Consider the following 27065-nt stretch of genomic DNA (forward strand, 5'->3'; position numbering starts at 1 on the left):
AAATGGTCTTGTAGAATCACTTATCAAGAGGATCAAGTTGATAGCAAGACCACTCCTACAGAACTGTAATCTTCCAATATCTTGTTGGGGACATGCGGTATTACATGTCGCGGAGTTGATACAAATTTGACCAACTGCATATCATACGGCCTCCCCATTGCAGTTAGTATGTGGAAATCAACCAAGTATTTCCCATCTTCGAAGATTCGGTTGCGCTGTGTACGTACCAATATCACCACCTCAGCGTACATCGATGGGTCCACATAGAAAAATGGGGATCTATGTGGGGTACAATTCTCCGTCGATTATAAAGTACCTAGAACCTCTAACAGGGGATCTATTTATAGCCCGGTACGCTGATTGTATCTTCGATGAGGACAATTTTCCGGCATTAGGGGGAGAAAAGAAACACAAAGAATGTCGGGAATTTGATTGGAATGTAAAAGGCATTCAGTCCTTAGATCCACGTATGAATGAATCTGAACTGGAAGTTCACGAGATTATTAATTTGCAAAATATTGCAAATAATCTGCCAGATGCATTTACTGATTATAAAGGTGCCACTAAATCCCATGTTCCCGCTATGAATGTTCCAGAGAGAGTTGAGATATCTCATAAGACCACTCAACCGCCCAAGAGGGGGAGAAAACTGGACAAAAAGGACAAGGCTTCTCACAAGCATCCGCGGGAAGTGAGGATCCCTCAAATAGTAAATGCAGGTCAACTGCGAGTTGATATTCAACCTAGTGTTGCAAGACACCTGAAGGATGTTATGCATCCAGAACCCAGCACAACTGTGCACACAAATATTGGTGATGGGACATCGGTACACCTTGACTCGATTGTTGTGGGAAATAACAATGAGTCAGAAGGTATTGATGAAATTTCCATCAACTATGTTGAATCAGGAGAATCATTCAACAGAAAGACTACAATTGCGGACATATTTTTTGCCTCAAAGATTGCAAATGACCTGGCATTGGATCGTGAACCTAAGTCCATGGCAGAGTGTATGAAACGCTCAAACTGGTCCAACTGGAAGGTTGCAATAGAGGACGAATTGCGCTCGCTTGCCAAGAGAGGGGTATTTACTACAGTAATACCTACTCCTCCTAATGTTTTCCCCGTGGGGGCAAAATGGGTTTCTGTTCGTAAAAGGAACGAAAACAATGAGGTGGTGAGATATAAACCGAGGCTTGTAGCACAAGGTTTTACACAGAGACCTGGCATCGATTATAATGAAACATATTCTCCTGTGATGAGTGGAATCACGTACCGATACTTGATATCACTGGCAGTGCAAATGAATTTGTATATCCAATTGATGGATGTGGTGACTGCATACTTATATGGGTCACTTAAGACGGATATCTATATGAAAGTTCCCGAGGGACTGAAGATTCCGGATCCAAAAGCTAATCACAACATGTATTGCGTAAAGCTAGTAAAGTCGTTATATGGCTTGAGACAGTCGGGCAGAATGTGTTATAACCGACTAAGTGAGTTCCTTCTGAAGAAGGGTTACTCAAACAATAATGATTGCCCATGTGTGTTTATCAAGAAATCCATTGATGGATTTTGTATAATTTTCGTGTATGTTGATGACTTGAACATCATTGGGAGTACACGAGAAATACATGAGGCATGTAATCATTTGAAGACGGAATTCGAGATGAAAGATTTGGGTAAAACCAAATTTTGTCTTGGTTTGCAACTTGAACATTTTTCTTCAGGAATACTTGTTCATGAGTCTGCTTATATCCAAAAGATATTGGAAAAGTTCAATATGGATAAAGTATACCCGTCAAAAACACCTATGGTCGTCAGATCTCTTGAAAGAGATAAAGACCCATTTAGGCCTAAGGGTGATGATGAAGAGGTATTAGAACCCTAGTTTCCTTACCTCAGTGCTATTGGAGCACTAATGTATCTAGCAAACTGTACCAGGCATGACATAGCATTTGCAGTTAATTTACTGGCTAGATACAGCGCATCACCAACGAAAAGGCATTGGGTTGGTGTGTAGAATATTTTTAGATATCTTCAGGGCACCAAAGATCTTGGTTTATTCTATCAAAAAAATTAAGAGAGAACCATGGTTGGGTATTGCGATGCTGGATACTTGTCAGATCCCTATGATGCCAGATCGCAGACTGGTTTTTTCTTCTTACATGGAGGTACAGCCTTCTCTTGGAAGTCAACAAAGCAAACCCTAGTGGCAACGTCCACCAATCATTCTGAGATAATTGCTTTGTTCGAAGCAACACGAGAATGTGTATGGCTTCGCAGAATGATGAACTTTGTCCAAAGTTCAAGTAGGATTGGTTCGTTAAAATCACCCACCATTATCTATGAAGATAATTTTGCTTGTATTGCACAAATGCAAACGGGTTATATTAAGAGAAATATTACAAAGAATATTTCTCCTAAATTATTTTATCCCCATGATCAGCAAGAAAAGGGGGAGATAAGTATTTTGCAAACGAAGTCATGCGACAATCTCGCTGATCTGCTTACTAAGTCCTTACCAAGTTCTCTATTTCATAAATATGTAACTGGAATTGGTATGAGACGACTTCGAGACTTGCAAAATTCAGGGGGAGAAATCTCCTAAGATATAACCTGTTAAGATCATAAGATCATTAATATTGCACTCTTTTCCTTTGTGAGTTTTTCCAAATGGTTTCTCATGTAAGGTTTTTAGTGAGGCAATATCAATACAAGCATGGACGATATATGTCGTTTTCTCCTTATTTTCCCACTGGGTTTTAGAAGGAGTTTTTCATGGCATATTGTGTATTTTCTTCTCATTTTTTTCACAGGGTTTTGGAGAAGAATATTTCAAGGATGGTCAGAGAATATTCCAAGGATGATCGGTTTCAAAGACAAGCGAGGATTAGGGGGAGTGTTAGGATTAATTTAATTCAGTAATTAGGGATAATCCTCCCTTGTACAAACCGATCGTGCGGATTGCCTGGCAACCGACGCGGCGGTTCTCCCACGCCCCCACGACGGACGCGTCCTTTCAATCGTGTCCGTTCTGCTTGTATATAAGCTGTGATCCTTAATGGAATTGAGTGAGTTCGATCAATTCGTTCTTAAACATGGTCAACATCATCTCGCAGGGTCGTTCCCTCCTCTCAACGCAGCAACGACGGGAGCAAACAAAAGTGCGTCGTCGTGGGAAAAGCAGCGCCGCATCCCTCGCCGGCAGCGCAGCGCCGACGACCGTGGACGAGGCTTCATTGCAACTTCAACACCGTGCAGCGGCGCTCCATAGTAGCACCCGACTCTGCCGGCAAGCGCTCTCCACTGCAGCACCGAGAGTCGGGTCGTAGGTGAAGCTCCATCGCAGATCTCAGGTCGCCGGTGAAGCTCCATTGCAGCACTGCCCCCTGCATCACAGCTCCAGGCGTTGCCGGTGAAGCTCCATTGCAGCTGCCGGTGTAGCTCCATTGCAGCACCGCCCGCTGCATCGCAGATGCGGGCGCGCCGGTGAAGCTCCATTGCATCTGCCGGTGAAGCTCCATTGCAGCCTCTGGCCTCCCTTGCGTGCAAAGCTGCTGGCGGCGAGCTGCATTGAAGCACTGGCGGCGAGCTTCGTTGCAGCACCGACGGCGTGTTCTGGCCGCCTCCGGCAACTGCGCCTCCGTGCTGCGTTGTAGCACCGGCAAGGTGTGGCCCTGATTCCGGCCTCCCTCTTCTTGCTGCGTTGCAGCACCGATGCGAGCGGTGGCCGCCGTCGCTCCTCTTGGATCGCAGCGACGGTGCGTGGTGGTCGAAGTTCTCCCTCCACAACGTGACGAAGAAAGAGAATTGGAAGGGGAAAAGAGAGGACGAAGAAACGAGTGGGGGAGCACGTCTGCCGCAGAAGAGATAAGGCTGGGCGTGTGGAGGGGGAAGCGGTGCGTGGCCCAGATAGGTACGTGTCGCGCGGAGGACGCGGCTTACGATCGAGAGAAATCAGTCGGTTGATTTTAACACTTTCCCTCTTTTTTTCCGAGAACCAATAACTCTTTCATTTAAAAGAAGAGACTATTATTTCCAACTGATGTACACGTGGCCGGTAGAAACACATCAATCGGACATGTTCATGTAGGTACATAAATAAAATCAATATAACTTAATCCAAGTGATGTATTCTAATATAACTGTCCAAATACTTCCGACGATGTGGAGTAATATATCCGCTGTCTATTGAGTTTTGTACTATGTTTTGCGATTTTGGCAAGTTTTATGTTGTTTCATTTGGCAAAAATAAGTTTTTTGCTGTTTCAGAGTGTTATATTTGTTTCTTCTTGTTTTGAGATTCATCTTAATGTTTCTTTGTGTTCCTTTGTGTACTTGCAAATTGGTCTGAAACAAGTGCGCTCTTATTTGTTGGTACAAAACGAAACATCACCATGCACTTTAAAACAACAAATAATAATAATAAAACATTATTTTATACCTTGAAATAAGACAAAATTTGCAAACAAACCAAAAGCATAGCACCAATGGCAAAGCAACAATGGGCCATGGATATATGGACGGTATATCGTGTGGATGATAGAAAAATCATTGTCATAAACCTATTAGTTTACTTTGGCTTTCTGTAGGGATTGCTCCATTAGTCACCAAACTTATTAGCATCAGTATATCCTGTGGCTTTTCTGTAGCCAAAGTGAACTAATAAGTAGCAGCAGTGTCTATTTGCCTGCACTTGAGCCACATACCAACAGCAAAAACCTGCATCACTACATTATCCAGTCACTACTCCTTCGACCATTCTGCTCTGATTCTGACTTCTGTAAGGATGCCAAGGACATCTGCAAGCTGGCGCATATGACTTTTTGCAAGAGTGACATGTTTTGGATGAGAAAAACCTTTTTGTACGAATATTGTACCATTTTAGCCTAAACAAACAGCTCAACAAGTTGCCATTGCTCTAACTAAGTTCTGGGGAGACGCCCCCAACTTAAGCCATCTAACCAACACTTAGGCTAGCGCGTGCTGTGCATTTTTTTGATGGTTGGAGGTTGAAAGCATTTAATTTGAATTATCCATGGCACAAAATGTGCCACATGACATTAGAAGAAAAGATGGGATTTTGGCTTGGCCACAAAAGTTACACCAATTGAGTTGCTCTTCGGAATTGTCTTTTGTGAGGATCAATTAATTACTCTCACCTAATAACCTTATTTACAGTGAGAGGCAGTGTTAGTTTGGAAGATAGTGGTGCCTAGGTATATCTCAGCCACTTGATTTTCAGTGACTCGCTGTTGATTTTGGGACTGTTAGATTTGTAAAAGAGATGTGACACGTGACATTCAAAGAAAATTAACTCTTGGCCACCAAAGCTGCACGATTTGAGTCACAATCGAGGTTGTCTTTTGTGACAATTAATTGCCCGCCTAATAATTTTTATTGTGCAGGCAATGTCAAGATAGTGGTGCCTGAATCTTAGGCGACCATTTTTTTTAACTTGCCGTCTATTTTTGAACCGTCGGATTTATGCGAAGAGCTGTGCTATGCGACATTCAACGAAAAAGATGCTTGGTTTTGTCTTGGCCACAAAAGCTACAAAGTTTGAGTTAGGCTTGAGATTGTCTTTTATGAGGATTAATTACCAGGCTAACAAATTTTGATTGTGGAGAAATGTTTATTTTGCAAGATAGTGTTTTCTGAATCTTAGGCCACTCACTTTTTGGACTGGATTTGTGCGAAGAGTTGTGTTTTACGAAAAGACAAATGTCAATAGGTGCATCTCGTGGGAATTTCATGTAACTAGTAAATGCGTACGTGCAATGCACGTTGATATTATGAAGGAAATTAATTGCACGTAAATATCAGTAAGATATGAAATTACGCGTCAATTCTTTAATTAGCACAGACGTTGATATTTGATACTCCCTCTTTTCACTATTATAAGATGCTTTAATTTTTTTTGGAGTTGGATGTATATAGTCGCATTTTAATGTGTTTCTTCACTCATTTCAGCTTGTGTGTAGTCTATATTGAAATATGTAAAACATCTTATATTTGTGAACGAAGGGAGTATGATATTTATTGCACGCTAAACACGTTAAGCGCTCACCATCCAAGCAATCTAGGTAGGATTGACATGGTTTGACGACTGTTTAGGAGTCAGCCGTGGTTTTGCTAAAAAAAAGGAGGCAATTTGTGTTTGCTCCACCTATCATTGTTGGGGACATCACTCTTGTCCTCTGAACTTGTGTTAGTTAGGTTGTGCACATCTATGTATGATACTAGATGATACCTTGTGCGTTGCTACTGGCTGCAGGAATCGGTTGCAATACATTTTATTCAGATTTGATCGTGTTGAATATAAACATTTAGATAATAACGCGTGAACCAAAATTAAAAATACATAGGGCTTATTATATTTGATTGTCTATAGTTGTAAAATATTTATTGAATATAAGTAGAATAATATAATGCAAAATATTTTTCATGCATGCTTGCATGTGGTGGTGGATTTTTTTTTCCATGCATTGCTGCATCTTGAGGTGTGCCTTATTACATCCATAATTGTATGGTGATGTGACGTGCTTGCATTTTGAGATAAATAAACTAATGAGGAACACTCTCATAGGTATATAGGATATGTAGAGATCAGAGAGTTTTATTTTTTACGCTAGGAGATTAGAGGTTGGACTTTCAAATCTCCTCATCTGAAAAACATTTTAATTTGAGTTGTATATAACACACTGAAGCGTTGCAGATAATCAAGGCTCCCATTATTGAAAAAGATGTCCTTATTTATAGGCGCTGCACGATAGCTGAATCATCCACGGTTGAGTTAGAAGAGATGATTTCTGCGACGGGAGCGCCGGCATGGCCAAGCTCGCTGCCGCTGTGGTTCATGGCCCTTCTCGCCATAGGCCTCCATGCCGCCTTTGCCTCCGCGGCAACCTTCGTCATGTGGCTGTATCGCTCTTTCGTCCGGCCGGGAAGGGATCTAGGCCGGCGCTATGGCGCGTGGGCGGTGGTCACCGGCGCCACGGACGGCATCGGTCGGGGCATGGCCCTCGAGCTTGCGCGCCAGGGCCTACACCTGGTCTTGATCGGGCGGAATCCCGTGAAGCTCTCCCGTGTCGGCGACGAGGTCCAGAAGGCCGCGCCATCCTGCAAGGTTAGGAGCGTGGTGTTCGACCTCGCCGGGGACGCGCCGAAAATGTCTCGCGGTGTCGCGAGGGTGGCCGCGGCCGTGGAGGGGCTGGACGTGGGGATCCTGGTGAACAACGCCGGCGCGACGTACCCTGGCGCGGCCTACTTCCACGAGGTGGAGACTCCAGTCTGGGAGGCGGTGGTGCGGGTGAACGTAGAGGCGGCCACGCGGATCGCTGGCGTCGTCGTGCCCGCTATGGCGATGAAACGGAGGGGCGCCGTAGTCAACGTGGGGTCCGGATCGTCGGTCGTGCTGCCGGCGTTCCCGCTATACGCTGTGTACGCAGCAAGCAAGGCGTAAGTGATCCATATTGTTTGCCATAACTAATTCTACTATACAACTAAGACAGTGATATCACTATTTTTTTTATCTCATCATCATGTAATTATTGTCGCCTCAACATGTCGCCATGCATGAAAAAAATTCACTGCAACATGAACCATGCATGTGAAAACTATTACACTATTATATTCAACAGGTATCTTACATCGGTACAGGTACAGTAACACGCATTAATGTTTTACTCCCTCCGTCCGAAAATACTTGTCATCAAAATGTTTAAAAAAGGATGAATCTAGAACTAAAATACATCTAGATACATCTCCTTTTATCCATTTTGATGACAAGTATTTTCGGACGGAGGAAGTAATTTCATTCAAATATGTATGGAAAAAAATTGCAATAACGTACTCCCTCCATTCCTAAATATAAGTCTTTTTAGTGATTTCAAATGGACAACCACATACGGATATATATAGACATATTTTAGAGTATAGATTCATTCATTTTGCTCCATATGTAGTCACTTGTTCAAATCTCTAGAAAGACCTATATTTAGGAACGGAGGGAGTACAAGGTATCAAGTACTTAAATTAATGCATGTGTGCGACGCAGTGCAACCTTTGAGTCAACACTTATGGAGCCGCTCGACGGCAACTTCTTGATTTCAACTGCCAAAGAAGACAGGGAAAGTCGTACTATTGCACCGTCCTTTAAATGCCGATGGTTCTACGTCGTACTCTGTTGTTGCAGTGTGGTACGTGGATAAAAGTTTTAGCACTGTCCGATTTCAACTACTGAAAGATGGTGATTGAGACATTAGCCCAACGGTCTATAATCACTAATCCCTGGGGTTTTTTATTTTAGACAAAAAAAGTCCTTAGGTGTAGAAACCGATTTTGAGTTTTTGACACAATTTTCACAACAGCGTGCGAGCTATCAAGTAGTTAAATTAATGCATGTGTGTGACGTGGTGCAACCTTTGAGTCGACTCTTCGGGAGCCGCTAGGCTACAACTTCTTGATTTCAACCGCTAAAGAAGACATGAAACATGTACTGTTGTGCCATCCTTTTAAGTGTTGATGGTTCTCCATCATACTCTGCTAATGTAGTGTGGTTACACTTGGATAAGAGTTTTTGCACCGTCCGATTTCAACTACTGAAACATGGTGATTGACATGGCCCATCAGTCTATAATCACCAATCCTTCAGATATTCGTAGACAAAAACCAATCCTTGGGTGTAGAATTATTGATGGACGTTGTATGGTGGATAGGTGGATATATACGGATAAAGAGCCCGAGACGCAGACGGACGGTTTTGGATGTGTGGGTGATCTTTCCTGCATGCGGTTTGGCTCTACCTGGCCCTGCCGTTATTTGGCTTGGCACTTGCTAAACACAGCAAGTATAGTATCGTTTATTATTATTTTCACATAAAAGATGGTTGAAAAATATGGAACAACAAACGTGATTATTGTGCACAGCCAATCCACCGATAGGGTCATACTATGATATAAATCGGTTTAGTGCACAACTTTTGGTTTAAGGTAAAAAATTGCTAGCCCATATTTTCGCAAGTAAATATTTGAGAATTCTAAACTAGTAAAACTTAGATAAATTGTAAAGTTTATTATCATAATTTGCTAATGAACAACTTGGTATAACTTTTTTGGCTTCCTAAAACTATAACAAGTCAACTTTGGCATCAAACAAAACATAACGGATGGATAACAGTTATAGCATCCAATACATATGTACGAATGTGTATTCACTGACAAACTATATGATACCCCGTGGGTTGCGACGGGAGTCTGTTGCGATAGATTTTAATAAATTTTGGTTTATGAAACATGAATGTTTTAATTAATAATATATGAACTAAATTGAAGTATATATTATATATTGTACGTTTGAAAAATATTTATGAGTACAAGTAGCATAATATAATGGAATTTTTAAATTTTGATTATTGTATATGTTTAAAATATTTATGAGTATAAGTAGCATAATATAATGAAAACCTTTTTCCATGCATGTCGTGGTAAGTCTTTAATGATGTGGCATGTGTGGTCGAGTGGGACGTGTGCATGCATGTTGAGATAATAGAGTAGCAGGGATCGAGTAATAATGAAAAACAATCTCAGGTATGTTGAGGTGGACCTTTGATGATGTGGTAACATGGCTATGCTTGTTGACGCATCAACTACTTAAATATATGATATCATATATACTATGCTCCATCATTTTGAAACCCTTGTATTCAATTGAGGCATTTGATTTTGAATTTAGTTCATGATTTTGAGTGGGTTGACTATTTCTCAACAAGCTCTTTCATTCAATTGAGGTATTCGATTTTGGATTTGATTCATGATTTTTATTGGGTCAACTATTTCTCAAATTAATCGGTAGTAACCAGCATATAAAAACACATCAGTCCCGTGTAGCCTCTCACAATCTAAAAAAAGAAGGACCAATATGTGAACTGTAACACTACTATAGTACATGTGGACACCAACGCAAGAAACTTTCCCATATAAGTATTTGTTGATTAGCAAATAACATGCAATCACACCGCCAAGAAAGCCCACTAAAACACTGCATTATAAAACAGCACTCCATCATCTTCCCCACATGGCAAACCAACTTTTATCTTTATGAAATCCCAATAACACCAACGGCGCACTGAAGCCTGCCAGACTCTTCTAGTATATGATTATACATTCTTTGTTGTATCTATCCGAACACCCTTCATTATAAATCAGAAAATAGAATTGTGTGTCAATTGCACTACTTAGGGCCATATCATCGATACATGACGAGATATTTGTCTTATCTCATACACAATCAATTCTATAAGTTACAAGTACATCCAACCCACTTGGTGAAAACCACGACAACACAACAACCCAACTACCATCAGTTCACAAAAAAAATCCCCAATTGTCAGAAACGACGCAGAGACAAGATCTAACAGGTTGAAATTGATGATGCGTGAGAGGGTGTCTAGAGTAGACTATGCAACTTTAATGTCTAAATTTGTGTACCATGCATGTTTTTTCAGCTTTGTTACATGAATAGAAATTGTGGACGGTAAACAGAAGCACACCACACACACCACACTCATGCACGTGCACCACTACATAAAAACACCCGCTATGTGCCTATCAAGGTCTATAACCCACATAGATACCCCGGCTGAGATACCCATGTCGATCCCAGGGACCGATTTTGGGTGGGTTGGGTGGCCACCGCCACAACCAACCATCGAGCCACATGCCCGTCCTCCAATCATGTGTACTTTGATGTCACTATAACATTGGCATGTTATGAATTGTATAGTGTATATGTGCATATTGCATCTTTCTTGCAGTCCAAAAAAATTACAATAAGATGTGCAGGGGCTCAGAACTTAGCATGACTTTTTCAGCGCTATGGAGAGACAAGAAAAAGGCATGGTGTACAACAAAATTCAGAGTAGTATTTCTAACTTTTCTTATCCATATTGTCAGGTATATCGATCAATTTTCTCGAAGTCTAAGCATTGAATACAAACAATATGAAGTGGATTTGCAGTGCCAGGTACATTATTTTATTTTTATGCTGCTACTTTTCTTTTATGATATTAGTTTTTGCCTTGTGGCTATATCTTTCAGGTTTATAGTTCAAAATAGGTTTTATTTTGACTTCTTTTAGCAAATTATTTTTACTTTATAGCTAGGACTGGTTTGTCATTTTAGAAACTCACATGGATTTTCACATATTTGTTCTTACTTCAGTGTCAGAATCCACATGTGACAAATAGTTATTTACTTCCTGTTTTGTACCTCTAGAAGAAAAAAAGAGAGCTGAGGCCAGCACACCATATTATGTCGTTGAAGAACACTATTAATTAAGAAAACATGTGGAACAGAAAGTATGTGCTTTTTATATAGAAAAGGAGGAAGTCCCTCGGCCTCTGCATAGGAACGATGCATGCAACCACTTTATTAATTATTCATAAAGACCTTATAAAGTAATACAGAAAGTATGTGCTAAATTAAACATTCTGAAAATTGTGTGGGTGAGTATTCTGTAGAATTAGTCCTCCTGTTGTATTTACACTTTGCCTAAGTAGTGTCGATCTGTTTTAGCAATTCTATATGAGCTATTTTACAGTACCTTGGTACTCCCAAAACATGTGCTGGAGTACCGAACAGATCTTGCCGTTCGTTGTGAAGGGTAACTTCCGATTTTCTCCCTGTGATCTCGCATGGATGCCAAATACAGCTCCCAAAAGAAAAACAGAAACTCCAGATTGAGTGCCAGAAAAAGCTCGCGTTCGTTCGGCCGGAAATCCCGATCGCTCGGTGCCTAGCAATGGAGTGGCCGCGCCACCTCAAACCTGATCCTTCGCTACCGCAGGCCGCCCTGCTGCGCCGCCCGTCGAGCCGCCACCGGCCAACCCCTGTACTGCGCCATGGTTGCGGAAATGAGTCCTCGATCGGCTTCACGGCGTAGATCTTGTTCCGGCTCGTCCCAGACGCGGATGCTTTCCCGTTACTCACCTACGAAGGACGTGCATAGCCCGCCGGCATGGGCTCATCCCGGCATCTCCGGACGCTGCGTGCATATCAATATACTACGTTTTGCTTGTAATTGAAAAAAAAAGACGCCAGAATACATGGGGGGTTACGAGGGGAACCACGAATATGAAATAATATTATAATGTTATATATGATTACGGTTTTGCCCCTTAAATCAAGGTACTCCAGTACTTTTTAACTTAGTACTCCGTTGGATGAGTGATGGAGTACCAAGCAATACTGTCCACTGGATCAAGAGAAATGTACGGTCTATATATATATGTATATGTACATCCTTGTCTCGTCTGCGGTGTAGATTCCCTTGTATGTGGCCACCAAGATGTCCCGAGTTGGCAACTCGTTGTTCATACCATCGCCGGAGGAGTATGCCAAAGCCGCTGTTCGGTGCATAGGTTATGAGGCAGGATGTGTCCCCTACTGGCGCCACTCGATCCAGTGCTTTTTCGCGTCTCTGCTCCCAGATTTGGCTCTTAATGCTTGGCGTCTTCGAGTTGGCATCCGGAAGAGACGGGAGATGAAAGCTCCATTGGGAGAGGATGGCAGCTGAACTGCCCTTGGGTAGTAAATAAATGTAGTGTGGTCAAGAAAAGAAAAAGAATTGTCTATTACGTCTCGTTCAACTCTTTCGTACTTTGCGAAAATTGGTGAAATGTCATTATTATGGCTGAAAGAAAGAGGGCCAGGACAGTGTATTACATGAAACATCATGGTGGATACCAAATTATCAATACAATGGATCTGTATGTACTTTCGAGTTGCTCTACAGAGCACTGGACACATGCATGTATTTTCCGAAATTTTAATCTCTTGTTTGTAGAACAAAGCACCCCCGTCTTTTTTTCCAGTTCTACATTTATACAAGTTTTACTGCACTTTTATTCTTTTTGCGGGGTATTTATACTGCACTTTCGGTCTCTGCAGCATGATTATGCACAAAACTATCTTTCGATTCGTTTGTGGCCTTGGCTACGGTGGTTGCCGGGCTCATGGCGCCGGAGGATTCGGAAGCTGCAGATGTGAGCGACGCAGCTGTTTCGTTAGCAGCTGACCTGCATGTTTCGAGAGTTACACACAGAAACACACAAATTGTTCAGATGAATGTTCAAGTACCATGAATCTCTAAAGATCAGAATTAGTGAAATTCTAAACGTCATGTTTGAATTAGAGAGTTAATTATGCTAGACTTCATAATTTTATTTACATCAAAGCTTCACAACATACAATTAGTTGCAAAATCGCTAAAAATGAACCATTTATATTGTAAATATACTTTTTAATTCGTGAATAAAATGGAACATTTTCCAAAGTATATTATAAGCTAGGCCTGCGTTATGTAGCACTTTTGGTGGTTCAATATTAGAGTTCAATTGAAAAATATAGCACTTTTATTAAAACTAAAAGAATACTAGAATCCCTGGCTTGCCTCTCGCCGAAACGTACGTAGCTCGTCAAGCATCCATACCATTCCAGACGTGCACCGCAGGCAAAAAAGAAGAATGAAAACTGATCGCGCGACAACCTTCTCTTCCTCCTCCTCCTCTCGCCGGTCGGTTTCCTCTGCGCGGCGTGCGTGCGTGCGTGCGCCGCCTCTGCCTCCCGGCGGAGCCTCCCCTGCCAGCCCAGCACAGCCATGGCCACGCACGCGGCGACGGCGCTGCAGCACCACCTTGTCCTCCTCCTCGCCGCGCTCCTCTTCGGCGGCCTGCTCTCCGGCGTGCTTCTCACCGCCGCCGCCCTCGCCCTACTGCTGCTCCTCGCCGTTGCGCTGCTCGCGGTGGCCGCGCTCGCCGCGTCCGACGTGTGCGGGCTCTCGGCTCCTGCCGCGCGCGCCCTCGACGCGGCCGCGGCGGAGCTGAGGCTGGCTCGCGCAGTCGCCTTGTACGTCGTGCTCGGCGCCGCGGTGCGCGCGTCCGTGGCTCTCCGGGCCTGGGCCGGTGTGCTCGCGTCGCGCGTGGGCTACGCGAAGAATCGGATGCTGCGGACTGCTCAGCGTTTCACCGTGGTGGTAGCATAGCGATTAGCATGAGAAGTCAGATGGCAAAAAAATAAATATATATCGACTGTAAAATAATATTTTCTTTCTACACAGTACAAGGAGTATAACCAATTGTATTAAGAGGTAATGGGGAAAAAAAACGTGACCAGAGTTCTTTTTTATAATGTACTCCCTCTGTCGCATAATGTAAGACGTTTTTTGACACTACTGTTGTGTCAAAAGACGTGTTACATTATGAAACGAAGGGAGTATTTATTATGATCTGTTGAAGAAAATTGTAGGGTCATGGGCTATTTAGGGCATGTTGATGTTCCCAATGTGAATTGAATCAGGCGATCCCATGCGTTGATATTACTCCCTCCGTAAACTAATATAAGAGTGTTTAGATCATTATTTTAGTGGTTTAAATGCTTTTATATTAGTTTACAGAGGGAGTATTTATTAGCTGAGACGATGACACACTTGTAGACTCCAAATATGACACACTTCTGTTCTGTGAACTTAAACTTTGCATGAAAATCATCAATGAATGTAGAGCTGTGGAGCTATTCAGTCTAGTGTACAACACACTATCCTACAACAAAGATCCACTCTTCACGATGTACACAAAATCAATAAAATATATCTCCCTCGTATGACTATCAACTTCCCACACTCGCCGCGGTTTTTTTTTTCAACTCTGACGGGACATGTTCGGCCTTCAAAACTGTTATCTTGTTGGGTCAACTGCACTATACACGGGCGCCCAATGTGTGGAGCTGGTAAACGGAAGAGGGAAAAAAAATGATGTTTCAGGTAACCAGAGTTAATTAGGTCTGTAGGAAAGGAGGGAAGGAGAGTTTAAACTGACTGATATGGTTCAAACCTGGCTAACAAGAAGATCCACTTGTTCTCTGTACATGTCCTTTAGGTCAACAATATCATTCCGTAGCTCTTCCAACTGCAAAACAGCCCCAATAATCAGTGTGCATGAAACAGCAGGTAAGGGTCTACAAATCAATACACTAGTAACTTAAAAATTGGGCAGCTTATGCTTAAGAGTCAAACACTACTTCATTGTCAACCTCAATAATCATGGATCAATTTCTAAGTAGAAAGTAGTACTTATAATATGTCTACGTGTACTTATTAACTAAATCAAACACTGCTTTATTGCCAGCCTTAATCATGGGGTCAATTTCTAAGTGATCATAGGTACATTTCTAAGTAATCATAGGTCAATTTTTACGAGGACTTATTTTTCCCATGTGACCAGAGACTAAATATAATGACAGATTTTGGAAACAGGCAATGATTTCCATATCTTGTGACTGATGAAGTATATGTGGAATGCCCAACCTTCTCCATCAGTTAGGACTTTTGAATGAGCTGGTTGGTGCGTGAAACTTTACAGTGATAAGGTCATGAAGAGAGAAAGTAAAGATAAGTGGCAAGTCATGATATGCTGCATGAGAGCCATACATACCTCTTCATCACGTTCCCCCATAAGTTCTAGAGCGTGAAAGTGTCTTTGTTTCAGTGCTTCCAGTTCAGCCTTTAGGCCAGGCAGAGCAGCAGCTTCATTCCGCAACTTTTCACACTGCATAAAAAAGATCAGTTCAATTAGCATCCACATGGATAATGAAATAATAACGTAGTTGCTTCACAGGGATTTACTTGTTCCGTCAGTTTTACCAACTCCTCTGCCAGGGAATTCCGAATAGATTCCAGTGAGGCCTGTAATATAGTAGCATCATTAGTGCAGTGACAATAGCATGAGTGACTGCCATGCAAACGCCTGTAGGCCAAACAATTGGACAAAACAAATTAAAACAAACACACACACACACACACACACACACACACACACACACACACACACAAGAGTTCATGCTCTCACATCTGTACCGCGAGTTGTAAAACATACAAGACCATGGTTAATGGTTATAAATGAAACATGAAATTATAGATCATGAATGTTTGAGGTGACCTGGTGTCATGATAGAAACAAGTACACGCAAAACATCTTTTTATCAAAACTAAGTTATGAAACTATTCCAAGCTATTGCTTCAGCTTCCTTAGGCTTTTAAGATACACATGAATTTGTAGAACATGTAGGCCTTCCAACCTAGTATGGGACTGGAGATCTCTTGATGCCATTTACAGGCAGTAAATGGTCAACTAAATTTTTTATGATGCTAAAATCAATTAAATATATGTAAACATCCATAATGCTTGGAATAAATCAGCTAAAACAGCTTTCGGCTCGAACTGGTATACTTTCAACGAACCAGCTTGAATAATCAGTTACTTTCAGTTTCTAGAACGCCTATATTGAAGTGGAACTTCATGCGGTGTTAATTAAACAATTTAAGGAGAAATATTGAAAGGATGCGTATACACACCAAGCGTGACATGTAAGAAGCCAATTCTCCATCCTTTTGACGGAGTGCTGATTCAAAAGCACTTGGAGTCATGCTCCTCAGATAGTATGACATATTACTGTCTGCAGACATTCTCCTCTCCAACGAAGCACTATCTGACAAGTCCAATGATGCTTGAAGGAAGTGGCTTTCTTCCATACTACTGACACTAGAGAGCTTTCTTTGGGGAGCATTTTCTTCAAAAGAAGCAAAGAGGAGACCAAAAGAGTGACAGTTAGGGCGACAAACAAAGGTTGAAATATACAAATAGGATTAAACTCACAGATATTAATCGAAGGCAAATAAAGTACATACTTGTTTGATCTGGAAGTGGAATTTTAGGCAAGTCGCGGGAAGATGTTTTCTCAAGTTCTGCCCTGGCAGCCTTTTCCCTTTCAAGGTCCTGGAAGTGCCATTCATGCAAGAAACAGTTAAGACACATATCTTGCCAAGTAGGAAGTGCATGAACCACAACATTAGTAATAGCGGTGACTGGTGGCACGTGACTAATTTTGTTCATGTAGGAGAAGCAACAAGTAAAAGATGGCTGTTAACCCTACAAAATCCTGCTATAAGATAACCCAAAGTTTAAATTGTGTGTCACATGAGTAATATTTGATTAATTATAAAGAAAGTGTCTCTGGGGCACATTAATGATCTTGGCAGGAGAAATGCTCCTGCCGTACACAGTCCTCATAGCAATTGCATTAATTAACATGTATATCTAGTTATTTTTAGAAAACGATTCATAATAAGTTGACTACCGTCTCAAGCAGCGCCCTGTGTTCTGCTGCTTCTTGCAGCTCCTTTTTGTGCCTAGCTCTAAGCTCCTTTATTTCTTCTTCAAGCTGTTTGGCGCGTCCTTCTTGTAATGCCGCCTCCTCCTTATTTGCTAGGTACTCCTGTCTACTTTCAGATGCTCTTTGTCTCTCCTTTTCAAGAGATCGGCTCAGCTGTGTCTGTTCTGTCCTAAGAATTGTAATCTGCATAAGAACCAACATTCATGTCAATAGAACTACTTTTCATACTAAAAGTTTCAAACTGATCCCCCAAGACCATGGTTAGAATTATAAGAATGACACATGTTTTTAGTCTCGGAAGAAATTGACGCACAAACCTGGGTCTCCAGGACAGTTATGCGGGATAAATTTTGTGACAGTCTCTCATTTATAGATCGCTCCTTTTCTTCTGAGGCAGCAGCTTTCGCCTCCGCTTCCTGAATATTTGAGTAGAACAGATTAAACTATGTCACTAAAATATTTCTGATGTGTTTCTGGCTTTCTCCCTGATTGCATTAAAATAAGATAGCACCCATCTTTATATGTACTATTAATTGCTGAAAAGCATAAACAACTACACAAAAATAGCTACTAATGACATAGTTTACGGCCATCCTTCTGAACTCTGAAGTCCCTAAACAAGTACGTTTATAACAATTAAATCTCATGTTGTAGTTCTAGTTATCTTAGTTATTTTTCCATGATCCACTGCTAACCAAAAAATCAGAACAGGGTAGACCTGAAGGCGAGAGTTCAAGGTTCTCTCCACACCAGCCCAAGCTTCTTCCCTTCGAGCAGCTGACTCCTGTTAAATTAGCACACAATTGATTAGCCTACTTCTGACAGCTGAAAAAACTCAATTCACAGACTCTGTAAGTGGTATACTTGCACCCAATAAGGAAAGAAAGGTGAACTAACTACACCACAAGGAAAAAATATGTGGAAGTACCAATACCTGCATGGCTTCAATTTGCCTTAGGAGTGGTCTTGTCGACTCAGGAACTTGCGTGACCAGTTCATTATAACGAAGTTCACTGGCCTGAAGTATTAAACAATGAAAGAAACTGACAATTTGTCCATGACTAATTTTACTCTGTAGTACCAGCTAAACCAGAAAAGCTCTGATTACCTGATAGCGCTTTTGAAGATCGTCATGATCTCTTTTTAACCGTTCTTCCCTGAAAGCAGCCTGAAATGCCCACAAAGAAACATGCAATCAGTGGAATCCAAAGTGGCATAGTACGAAAAATAACACTTCAGATAAACTTTTTATAAACAAAATGATCTGGGTTACTGTTAGATCAGCACAACCAATTGTACCAAGGATATTGAACTAAAATGCACATGTGTAGAACTGTAGATACTTGTTTTCATGACTTACCTCCTGTTCTTGTCTGGTGAGAGCATTCCTCAACTCCTCAATTGTGTTAATCAGCATATTTTCTTTTTCACAGGCTTCTCTTAAACGGCTCTCGAGCTCAACTTTGGCTTCTGTGTTGACTCTTGATTCAGCCAATGCCTCAGCCTCTTTCGCTGCATTAAGAGCATTCGTGTAGAACTCCTTCTGAGCTGCGAGCTCAGTTTGATTTCTTTCTATTGTTTCTTGTAGCAACTTTTCAGTTGCTGCCTTGTCTCTTTTAATACTCTCAACCTTTGTCTCCTCAACCTGTGAAATCATAAATTAAGTGCATGAGTTCACATGAAAGCAAGCTGTAGAGGCTATGCAAAGGACTGCTCAAATGAAACCACGCAGCACCATGTGTCTGCACATGATCAAAACAGAGAAGAAAAGACCACCTAAAAAATGGGTCCAGAATCGATTTTGTATCATGCAAACAACAAAGGCAAATACTTACTATGTGCCATTAAAGCAGGTAAGAAGATAATTCAGTTCGGATAAAATGATTAATTATAAAAAGTAAATACTCCTTTACCTGAATCTTTGAGTTCAACCTTTGTTTTTCTTCTTCAAACTCACGAATCTAGCTTCAACCAAAAAAGGACAGCAGACTTGATTAACTTGAAGAAGAAAAATATTTCAAAACTGTGTGGTCATGAGTTATATTCCATGCCTGTGCTCTCAGTTTTCGTATTGTAGATTCTTGAGCAGCCTGCTTTCTCGATAGCTCTTCTCCTGTTTCATCATATCATTGGTAAAAGATGTTAGTGCCAATCAATGCCAAAACATACCGAAAAGGCCAAAACAGTTACATGTGGTCCATAGCATGTATTCTGGACTAAAGTAGTGAACGAATGAATATTTAGCAAAGTAACAATACACACATTAGGCCCATGTGTATGCCTACTTCCTAGCAGCCTATCACTGCAGCGGGGAGCACAGGACTATAGCTCCAACTTACAAATACCACAATAAACTGCAGATGGAGACCCACATCGAAGCGGTAGATGTGAATCTCATTTAGAAGATATGTTTAAAAAGTTTATGATGTCATTATTATTTATGATATGTAGCGACTGTAGGCAATTACATCTTTTCTAACGTCAGTACATGATCATTGGAGTCACAATTGCAATGACCGTCACTGACAAAGGATACTCAACATGGTGGGCCATACTGTATGGTCACATTAATACATAAAATGGTTACAATGAAATATTTCAAATGATAGAACTGTCTCAACAGAATAACTAAACTAATGCAAAGTCAACAATTGTTCACACATAAGCATAAAAGAACAGGCACAAAAACGACAATTCTGCATACCTTCAGCCATGACCTGAGTGATAATCTCGTCCTTTTCTTTCAAAAGAGCGGCCGCATCACTTTTCTTATTTTGCTCTCTCCTTAATGTATCTCGTTCTTTGGTTAGTGCATACACCTACACATTGAGGCATGCGCTAATAAGCCCAAGATAGTCTTGATGAACAAGAACACTGACAAAAAGTTATGTCCCAGAAACAATGAACAAATACTCCCTCCGTCTGAAAATAAGTCTCAACTTTAGTACAACTTTATAGTACAAAGTTGTACACTAAAGTTGTACTAAAGTTGAGACACTTATTTTAGGATAGAGGGAATAACATACAAACTTATGAGATTCTGGCTGTAGCATTTAATGATCCTCATAATACAGCTCACTCTGACCTCTACTTTTACTATTCAAGATTGTCTCAACTCTCGGTAAATGAATATATTAGAGTAAAAGTTACACACAGAAGTAACAAAAATATACAAAACATAAGAATACATACGCGGAATGTGCGGTGCATCCAACTAGTCAAAGATTCAGAACTAGAAACATTGCAGGAAAAAAGCTCAAAGTGTAGCTAAATAACTAATTGTTAATTCAATTACTCCGATTATTATCAATTTATCATAAAGAAGCAACAAAAAAGTGCCATTGCACAAAAAACATGCGGTTTTCATTGCAACATTGCACGTGGGCGGTATTATACACTACTTATGAACTCTCTAATCTTAGCAAATTTTTACACTTCGTAGTGGTTATTAATCTTAACTCTGATTGAGGTGTGCCCTATGTAATGGTCAATTGACCATGGAAGCATTGAGTAGAAAGAGTAATGTCCCACCTTCCTTTCAAGAGTTGCTACACGTTGGTGATATTCATCCTTAAGTGCATCCATTTCTTCCTCAACCGACTTATTGCCCTGTACAATATATAAAACAGAAAAACAAAAATTGAATCCATGGAAGGCTAAACTGAAGACTGCAGATTGCTAAACTAAAGTAACTCAGGGGATAGGTGTATAAGCATAGTATTCATCGTGTTCATTTTCATATAACTTAACTTAGTTAAAGTTTGCAGATTGCTAAACTGAAGACTGAAGACAGTTTAAATATCTGCTTCCAGAAGGCAAAGGATCAGAGATCTGCTTAGAAAACATACCTTTAGCTCATTAATTGTTGATTTCAGTTGCTCGTTCTCATTCATCAGTCGAGCGATTTCATCAGCTTTGGACTGCAGAAAGAAGTAGGGGCTTTTAGACACTAAATTAGTAGTGGACAGCCATGTATCTTGAGAAGAAATGACTAGCATGGGGCATTCAAATTATTCAATGATTTAATGATTTGCTGATGATGTACATGTAATAATTATTAAAGGGCATGTGTAGTACACAAGGCCTCCTGATAAGCCCCAGGCTAACATAAAGCTGAATAGTTAAGCAACTCCCCCTGTTTCGACACATTCACAAGATAACAGTGTTAAGAAAGAACCGTGCTAGTCCTATTTGACACTACAAAGCCATTTGACGTATTAAATAACTGTAGTCGTCTTCCCTAAAAAGGAAATACAAGATGGAACCCTTCAAAGGTAAAACAGATTCAGACTGAACAGAAGTTTATACTAACAAATTAGCAAGCACTCAATGGTTAATGCCTGAAAATAGATGCGGTAAAGTAGTGATCTAAAAGATCTTATATTACTTTACAGAGGGAGTACTTTGTGACTGGAACTTCCAAAATTGATAGTGTTTATCTTTTTTCCCAGCATATAAATATGAATACATGAAACTAAAAAAGTTGACTTCTAACTGGAAAATCATGTAGATGTAACTTTCATAATGTATAACGTATCATCTCATCCTAAATGGTTGCTTCATCATCCATCGAATTTGGTGGGATGACTCAATTCCTCATTCTGTGGAAGGGCAAAGTGGTGATGGACCAAAACATGCTTTTCCTCAACCCAAACAAGCAGGCTAGAATTGGATGGTCAACTAGATGTCTACTTCCTCAAACCAAACACGCTATGACTGACTTGCTACAGTATATGCTAGAGCATGTGGAAATGATACCTGGGACTGTCTTGCAGCACCTTGCAATGCAGCTTCCATCATCTTCATATCACGTTTTAGTTTCTCGAGTTCAATGACAGAACCAACAGATTCCAGAGAATTTGTGGTTGTAACAGCGTCCTGAATTTTTTCCTCTTCTCTCGAATCATTTGCATGAGAATCAACTTCTACTGGACCAACAGGCGTGTAGGCAGCAGCAGGTACCAACTCATTTTGCAAGTCTGGACTATTGTCCACAATTATTGACTTTGAGCTAAGGTTTTCAAGCTTCGCCGTTGCATTATCCTCATTTTCGACAGCAGATACAGCATGTGCTTCTGTTTGATTGTTCCCTTCCCCATTCTTGGTTGTATTAGTTTGGCCATCATGTACTTTGACTTCCCCGTGACTGGCTTTGTCAGCAATATCACTGCTCTCCGGTGGGCTGATTATTTCCTTTTGGACATCAACTTCTTGAACGATGTTCACCTTAGTTTTATTTACATCATCTGAACTGGCGACCATGGAATCTGCTGATTGTGACCGCATGTTCCCATCATCAGTGACTTCATTTCCAGCATCCACAGATTCTTCCGTTCCAATAACACTTGATTGATCCAATTTGTTAGGTGAAGACGTTCTATCATCAGGTATGTCCCTAACAGACTCATCAGGCTGACTCGGTAAAGCTTCATCATTAGGATCAGAATATTCAGTGTCTTGATGACCCTGGGTTTCCTTCTCAACAAAGTTACTGGTCTCAACAGATCCGCCATAAGTTTCTTCTGCTACAGATGGATATGTTGAGGACTGTGCTGTTTCTGATACTTCAGAAGTGCCCCCCTCCGATCCAGGTGCCTCAGTGGAGCCATCATGCTTATCTTCTGCTGCTGAAGAATGTATTGGAGATTGTGGTGTTACAGACTGCTCAGAATCATCCGCCTTAGATACAGGTGACTCAGCGGAGCTGCTAACGTTTTCTTGTAATTCTGAAGGGTGCTTTGGAGATTGTGTTGTTACTGGTACTTCAGAGGCATCTGCTTCAGATGTAGGTGGCTCGGTGGCGACCCGATGATTTTCTTCTAGTGCTGGTGCATGCTTTGGTGATGGTTGCTTTTCTGATACTTCCGTAGAACTCTCCTCGCCATTATGTCCCATGAATGCCATGACAGGATTAAAGAATCCAATTCCATCAGAGTTAGATGTACGGGATCCTGACCCTGCATCACCAAAGCAGCATAAATTCAGTGCTTCCAGGTCCGAATACTTCTCAAAAGGAAAGAATAATATAAAAACTGTTATAACACAAACAAGTAGAGGTAGGTATAACTTTTTATGATCTGTATAAGTTTTGGGTCCTCTTAGCTGGCGAACATTCGCTGGGAGGGGGTGACATCTTAAACGATTTCGCTGGCAGTTTTAGTTACGAGGGGATGGCGGCTTCTACAGAACAACATGGCAGTTTCTTCAGAAGAAGGTATTTTTCGTTTAAAACTGCCACCGTTTGATCTCGCGAAGAAACTAAAACTGCCAGGTAAAAGTGTTCGCTTGCCATCCCCCTTCCAGCTGACGCTCGCCAGATAACATGACCGAAGTTTTCATGATCTGCCCAAACCAATCAATGATCCATAATTCAGTAACTGATACATGGAGAGTATAGGGACTGAGTTTTGCTTGTCCATAAGTAAGGATCTACTACATCATATGCAAACCAGTGATAGCCTGAATTCAAACTTTCACTTCCATTCAACATCAGTCACTCAGATCAGTCCCTACTCACCACTCTACCAAACTAGCATATGAGCAAAGCCACGAAATACGAATAGCACTGCCGCCACTGACAATCACATCCCAATGTGCACCCAAAAACAATCCATCCGCGGCTTCAAACTAAGACTCGTGTGCACAGGCAAGCACGCAGCAATGCAGCCCGGCTACATGGGGGGTGCCCAGGGTGGAAGGGGGAGAGAGTTTGAGCGACAGCAGCGGCGTAAACGTATGCGTTACCTTCCTCCGCGTCGTCGCGCTTCTCCTCGAGGCCGAGCGCGCTGTCGAAGTTCTTCTCGATGTTCTTGACGCTCTCGCTGATCTTGTTGACAGCCCCGGCGATGTCCTGCAGCCCGCCCAGCGACAGCTTGTCCGACCACCACGCCATCCCGCCCGGGCCCGGGTCCGATCACCGGAAGCTCGCCGCCGCCTCGCCGCCTAGATCTCGCGCATATATAGATCTGATCCGCGCGCCCGCCCGCCCGCCCGATCAACCCGCACGGGCCAGCCGCGCGGGATCTGATCCGCCCCGCGGCACCGGCGCCCCCCGACCCGAATCGGGCGGCCGAGGAGCCGGAGGCTGTGAGGCGGGTGGAGCGGGAGGGAGTGCGGCGCTGGAGCACGGGGGAGCTGCGTGGAGCTCGCTCCCGCCGCGGAGGGGCGGAGATGTAGGGGGGAGAGGAGGAAGTGGGGGGTTCGGCCGGGGCGCACGTCGGCGGCGGGTTGCTGTGCTTCTACCAGTGGCTTTGGCAAATTGGCCGTTGGTGGCGGGCGCGGCGTCGGTGGTGGGTCGCCTCACCTCACCTCACCGGACGAGCGATCCCGCGCGCGGGTGGATCTCGGCCTGAACCTGAACCGAGCAAGGTGCCCGTCGCGTGTACATACCATCCCTGTTGTGCACTGCGCAACTCCGCGGAGCCCCCTGAGGTTTACACGAATTGGTTGCGTGGCCTCCATTTGAGTCCTTGAAGTTTGGAAAACCCGGCAAATCGCCCCCTTGGGGCCCTTGGAGGATGGTTTCGAGGGCTGTTCTGACTATTTGCCAAGTGATGTGGAAATTGTAGGTGGCTCCAGAGATAGAATTAAAAAAACTCTCTCAGACACCACTCCCGTGACCACTGCTATGCCGGCACTATCCGCCACCGCCTGCTCACGGTATCTGTCGCGCCCTTTTGAGTTGTCGCCTAGTTCATGCTCACAAAAACGACGCTCGCATGTCTACTTTGTGTTCACGTCACCTCCGCCGCCTTTTTTGGCTTTATCCGCCGTCGAGGGGAAACCAACGGTCCTCGTGGAGAGGAGGGGATGAAAGGGAAGAACATGAAGGATAAACATTGCTAACCATGTGAATTGTTACAAACCATATACTACTTTTCATTTTAGAAAGATGAAGCGCGGTAGAGACAATTGTAAAGGGGCAGAACTACATCGAGACAACCACAGCCCGATTCTTGGACCGAGTTACCACCAATCATATCTTAAAATAGAGTAACAAGTGAATAACTCAAAAGCAGTCTTCTCTGAACCAGAATAATGGGTGTGGCGAGTTCATTCATGCCCATCAAATATTTGTGCTTCATAATTTTCTACGAAGTAAACTTAAGTGTGTGTGGTAATAGGGATGGAAATTTGGAACCTCGAGGGTACCCTTCGACCCTACTTAGTTCAACCAAATGAACTAAATTTTCAAAATCCGCCTCACTTTTGAAACAAATAGTTCAATTCGTTGAACTAAGAAGGGTCAGAGGGGACCTTTTAGGTTCCAAATTTGCATCCCTGTGTGGTGGCAACATTTCAAGCATTTATTTTGTAAAAAATTGGACTATCCATCGGGCATGTCTTGTTGTTAATCCCCTTGATTCTATGCTCGATACAAATGGTGGAGGGCTTAAATTGATTTCAGCTCATTGATCCCCTATTGTGTCTGTTAATTTTCTTAGGTCGGTTCAATTCAGATTAGTCGTGTAGGTTGGTCTGCCTAGGTCGATGCACCCCCGGGTATAGGCCCAACAAGGCCCAAGCCGATAGAAATGTGTTATTTTCGTCCCCAACTTGCAAGCATGCATCATCACTACGTATTGCAGCTCTCATGTTGTGCCTCATTGAGCACCTTCGGCTGTTTTCCACGCTCCTACACAAAGGCATGGTGCCTCCCACGAGCATGGGTATGCCAACAAATTTGAAGTTCACAGCCTACGATTAGAATAACAAACATAACATTTATGGTGGAAAGTGGTTGCAAGGTAGGCAAGGAGAAAGTGAAATAGATGGTGATTAGCAGCGGCGGTTGGATGAGGATGATCAACGGTTAAAAATAAATGGTATTGAACTATTTGTAACAACAGTTGATGTTTGTTATATAATACTAGCACAAATGCCCGTGCATTGCAATGGGAGTGTAGAAAAAATATAACGCTGCAAAAAGGTTTTTATGAAACGACGGGTGAGAAAATAGGTGGAAGACGAAGCTTTGGAGACTCGCTGCTCTAAACTTGTAAGGATGATGCTAACTAAGTGACAACATTTTTACTTGGGGACGGCATTCCGATGACCACATCAAGGTGATGCAAGAGTTGGCAACATCTGGTTCGCGTCCACATATGTCACAGATCCTGGTCTGTGGCCAACAAAACAATCAGATGAGGGACAATGCCTAAATTGTTAATGATATCTAGATTAGTATATTGGTGTGAATAATTGGAAATTTCTCACCGAGCGTGACATAGATTTGCAGTGATGAGTATATTTTGAATGACGAGCACGTGCATGATTTCCGCAGCTCCAATTAGCGGTTCGTAAAGAAAAATCAATCAGGAATTGGGGCCTATGTGTGGGTAGGGGAAAAAAAACCTTTGATCTTTTTCTTGAACATAGTACAGACGCATGCGCTTATATATACACGCATACACTCATCTTTATAAACACACACGCACATCCTACCCCGATGAGCACCTCCGAGAGACCGAGCCGACATGTCATCTTAAGATTGACAAAATCACCAAAGGCGCCTCGTAGTCGATGAGAACGTCTCCTCCCACTGAATGCGGATCGCGGGATATCCTGAAATAAATTCATGAATAAATGCGAGCACCAGGACTTGAACCCTAGTGTGCTGGGGTACCACTGTCCACCTAACCATCTAACCACATGTTGTTTCGCAAATCTCTGTTGATCTTGGCCACCGCACAACAGACTTATCACTGAACCGCGCCAACGCAAAAGAATATTTACAACTTTTAAAACTAATCTAGTCAAGCTGGACCTAAGGGCCGCCCTACAGGAGCTACACCATGCACCTATTCCATACATACACCGTCCCTCATAATC

The 27065-nt window shown here is 42.3% G+C and overlaps 2 protein-coding genes across 2 annotated transcripts; one reads left to right on the plus strand and one right to left on the minus strand.

Annotated features, from left to right (window-relative positions):
- Nucleotides 1-6811: 6811 nt before the first annotated feature.
- On the plus strand, nucleotides 6812-12582 carry LOC109755743 (very-long-chain 3-oxoacyl-CoA reductase 1-like). Its single transcript, XM_020314634.3, has 3 exons — nucleotides 6812-7467; nucleotides 10962-11031; nucleotides 12331-12582. Exons 1-3 carry the CDS (start codon nucleotides 6812-6814, stop codon nucleotides 12580-12582), a joined length of 978 nt encoding a protein of 325 aa, XP_020170223.1.
- Nucleotides 12583-14493: 1911 nt separating this feature from the next.
- LOC109755746 (golgin candidate 5) lies at nucleotides 14494-24669 on the minus strand. The gene is made up of 19 exons (XM_020314639.4): nucleotides 23979-24669; nucleotides 21993-23191; nucleotides 21083-21154; nucleotides 20766-20843; nucleotides 19939-20053; nucleotides 19286-19347; nucleotides 19148-19195; nucleotides 18595-18879; nucleotides 18343-18402; nucleotides 18169-18252; nucleotides 17953-18018; nucleotides 17552-17650; nucleotides 17199-17417; nucleotides 16750-16837; nucleotides 16417-16631; nucleotides 15688-15747; nucleotides 15497-15610; nucleotides 14897-14971; nucleotides 14494-14789 (listed from the first exon to the last, which is right to left on the minus strand). The coding sequence occupies exons 1-19, from the start codon at nucleotides 24124-24126 to the stop codon at nucleotides 14763-14765; spliced, it is 3114 nt and encodes a 1037-aa protein (XP_020170228.1). The 5' UTR covers nucleotides 24127-24669; the 3' UTR covers nucleotides 14494-14762.
- Between the last annotated feature and the right edge of the window lie 2396 nt (nucleotides 24670-27065).

This window comes from Aegilops tauschii, chromosome 1 (genome assembly GCF_002575655.3).
Source record: "Aegilops tauschii subsp. strangulata cultivar AL8/78 chromosome 1, Aet v6.0, whole genome shotgun sequence".
Classification (NCBI taxonomy): Eukaryota; Viridiplantae; Streptophyta; class Magnoliopsida; order Poales; family Poaceae; genus Aegilops; species Aegilops tauschii.

What these genes read in the sequence shown, in the direction of transcription:
- LOC109755743 (XM_020314634.3), top strand. Translation starts at nt 6,812, where the DNA reads ATGATTTCTGCGACGGGAGCGCCGGCATGGCCAAGCTCGCTGCCGCTG. An exon ending in GTGTACGCAGCAAGCAAGGC is followed by an intron (nt 7,468 to 10,961) that starts GTAAGTGATCCA and finishes CCATATTGTCAG; the next exon opens with GTATATCGATCAATTTTCTC. An exon ending in AAGTGGATTTGCAGTGCCAG is followed by an intron (nt 11,032 to 12,330) that starts GTACATTATTTT and finishes TCTGCGGTGTAG; the next exon opens with ATTCCCTTGTATGTGGCCAC.
- LOC109755746 (XM_020314639.4), bottom strand. Translation starts at nt 24,126, where the DNA reads ATGGCGTGGTGGTCGGACAAGCTGTCGCTGGGCGGGCTGCAGGACATC. An exon ending in TGGGGGAACGTGATGAAGAG is followed by an intron (nt 14,972 to 15,496) that starts GTATGTATGGCT and finishes GCTGTTTTGCAG; the next exon opens with TTGGAAGAGCTACGGAATGA. An exon ending in TGGATCTTCTTGTTAGCCAG is followed by an intron (nt 14,790 to 14,896) that starts GTTTGAACCATA and finishes TCCGTTTACCAG; the next exon opens with CTCCACACATTGGGCGCCCG.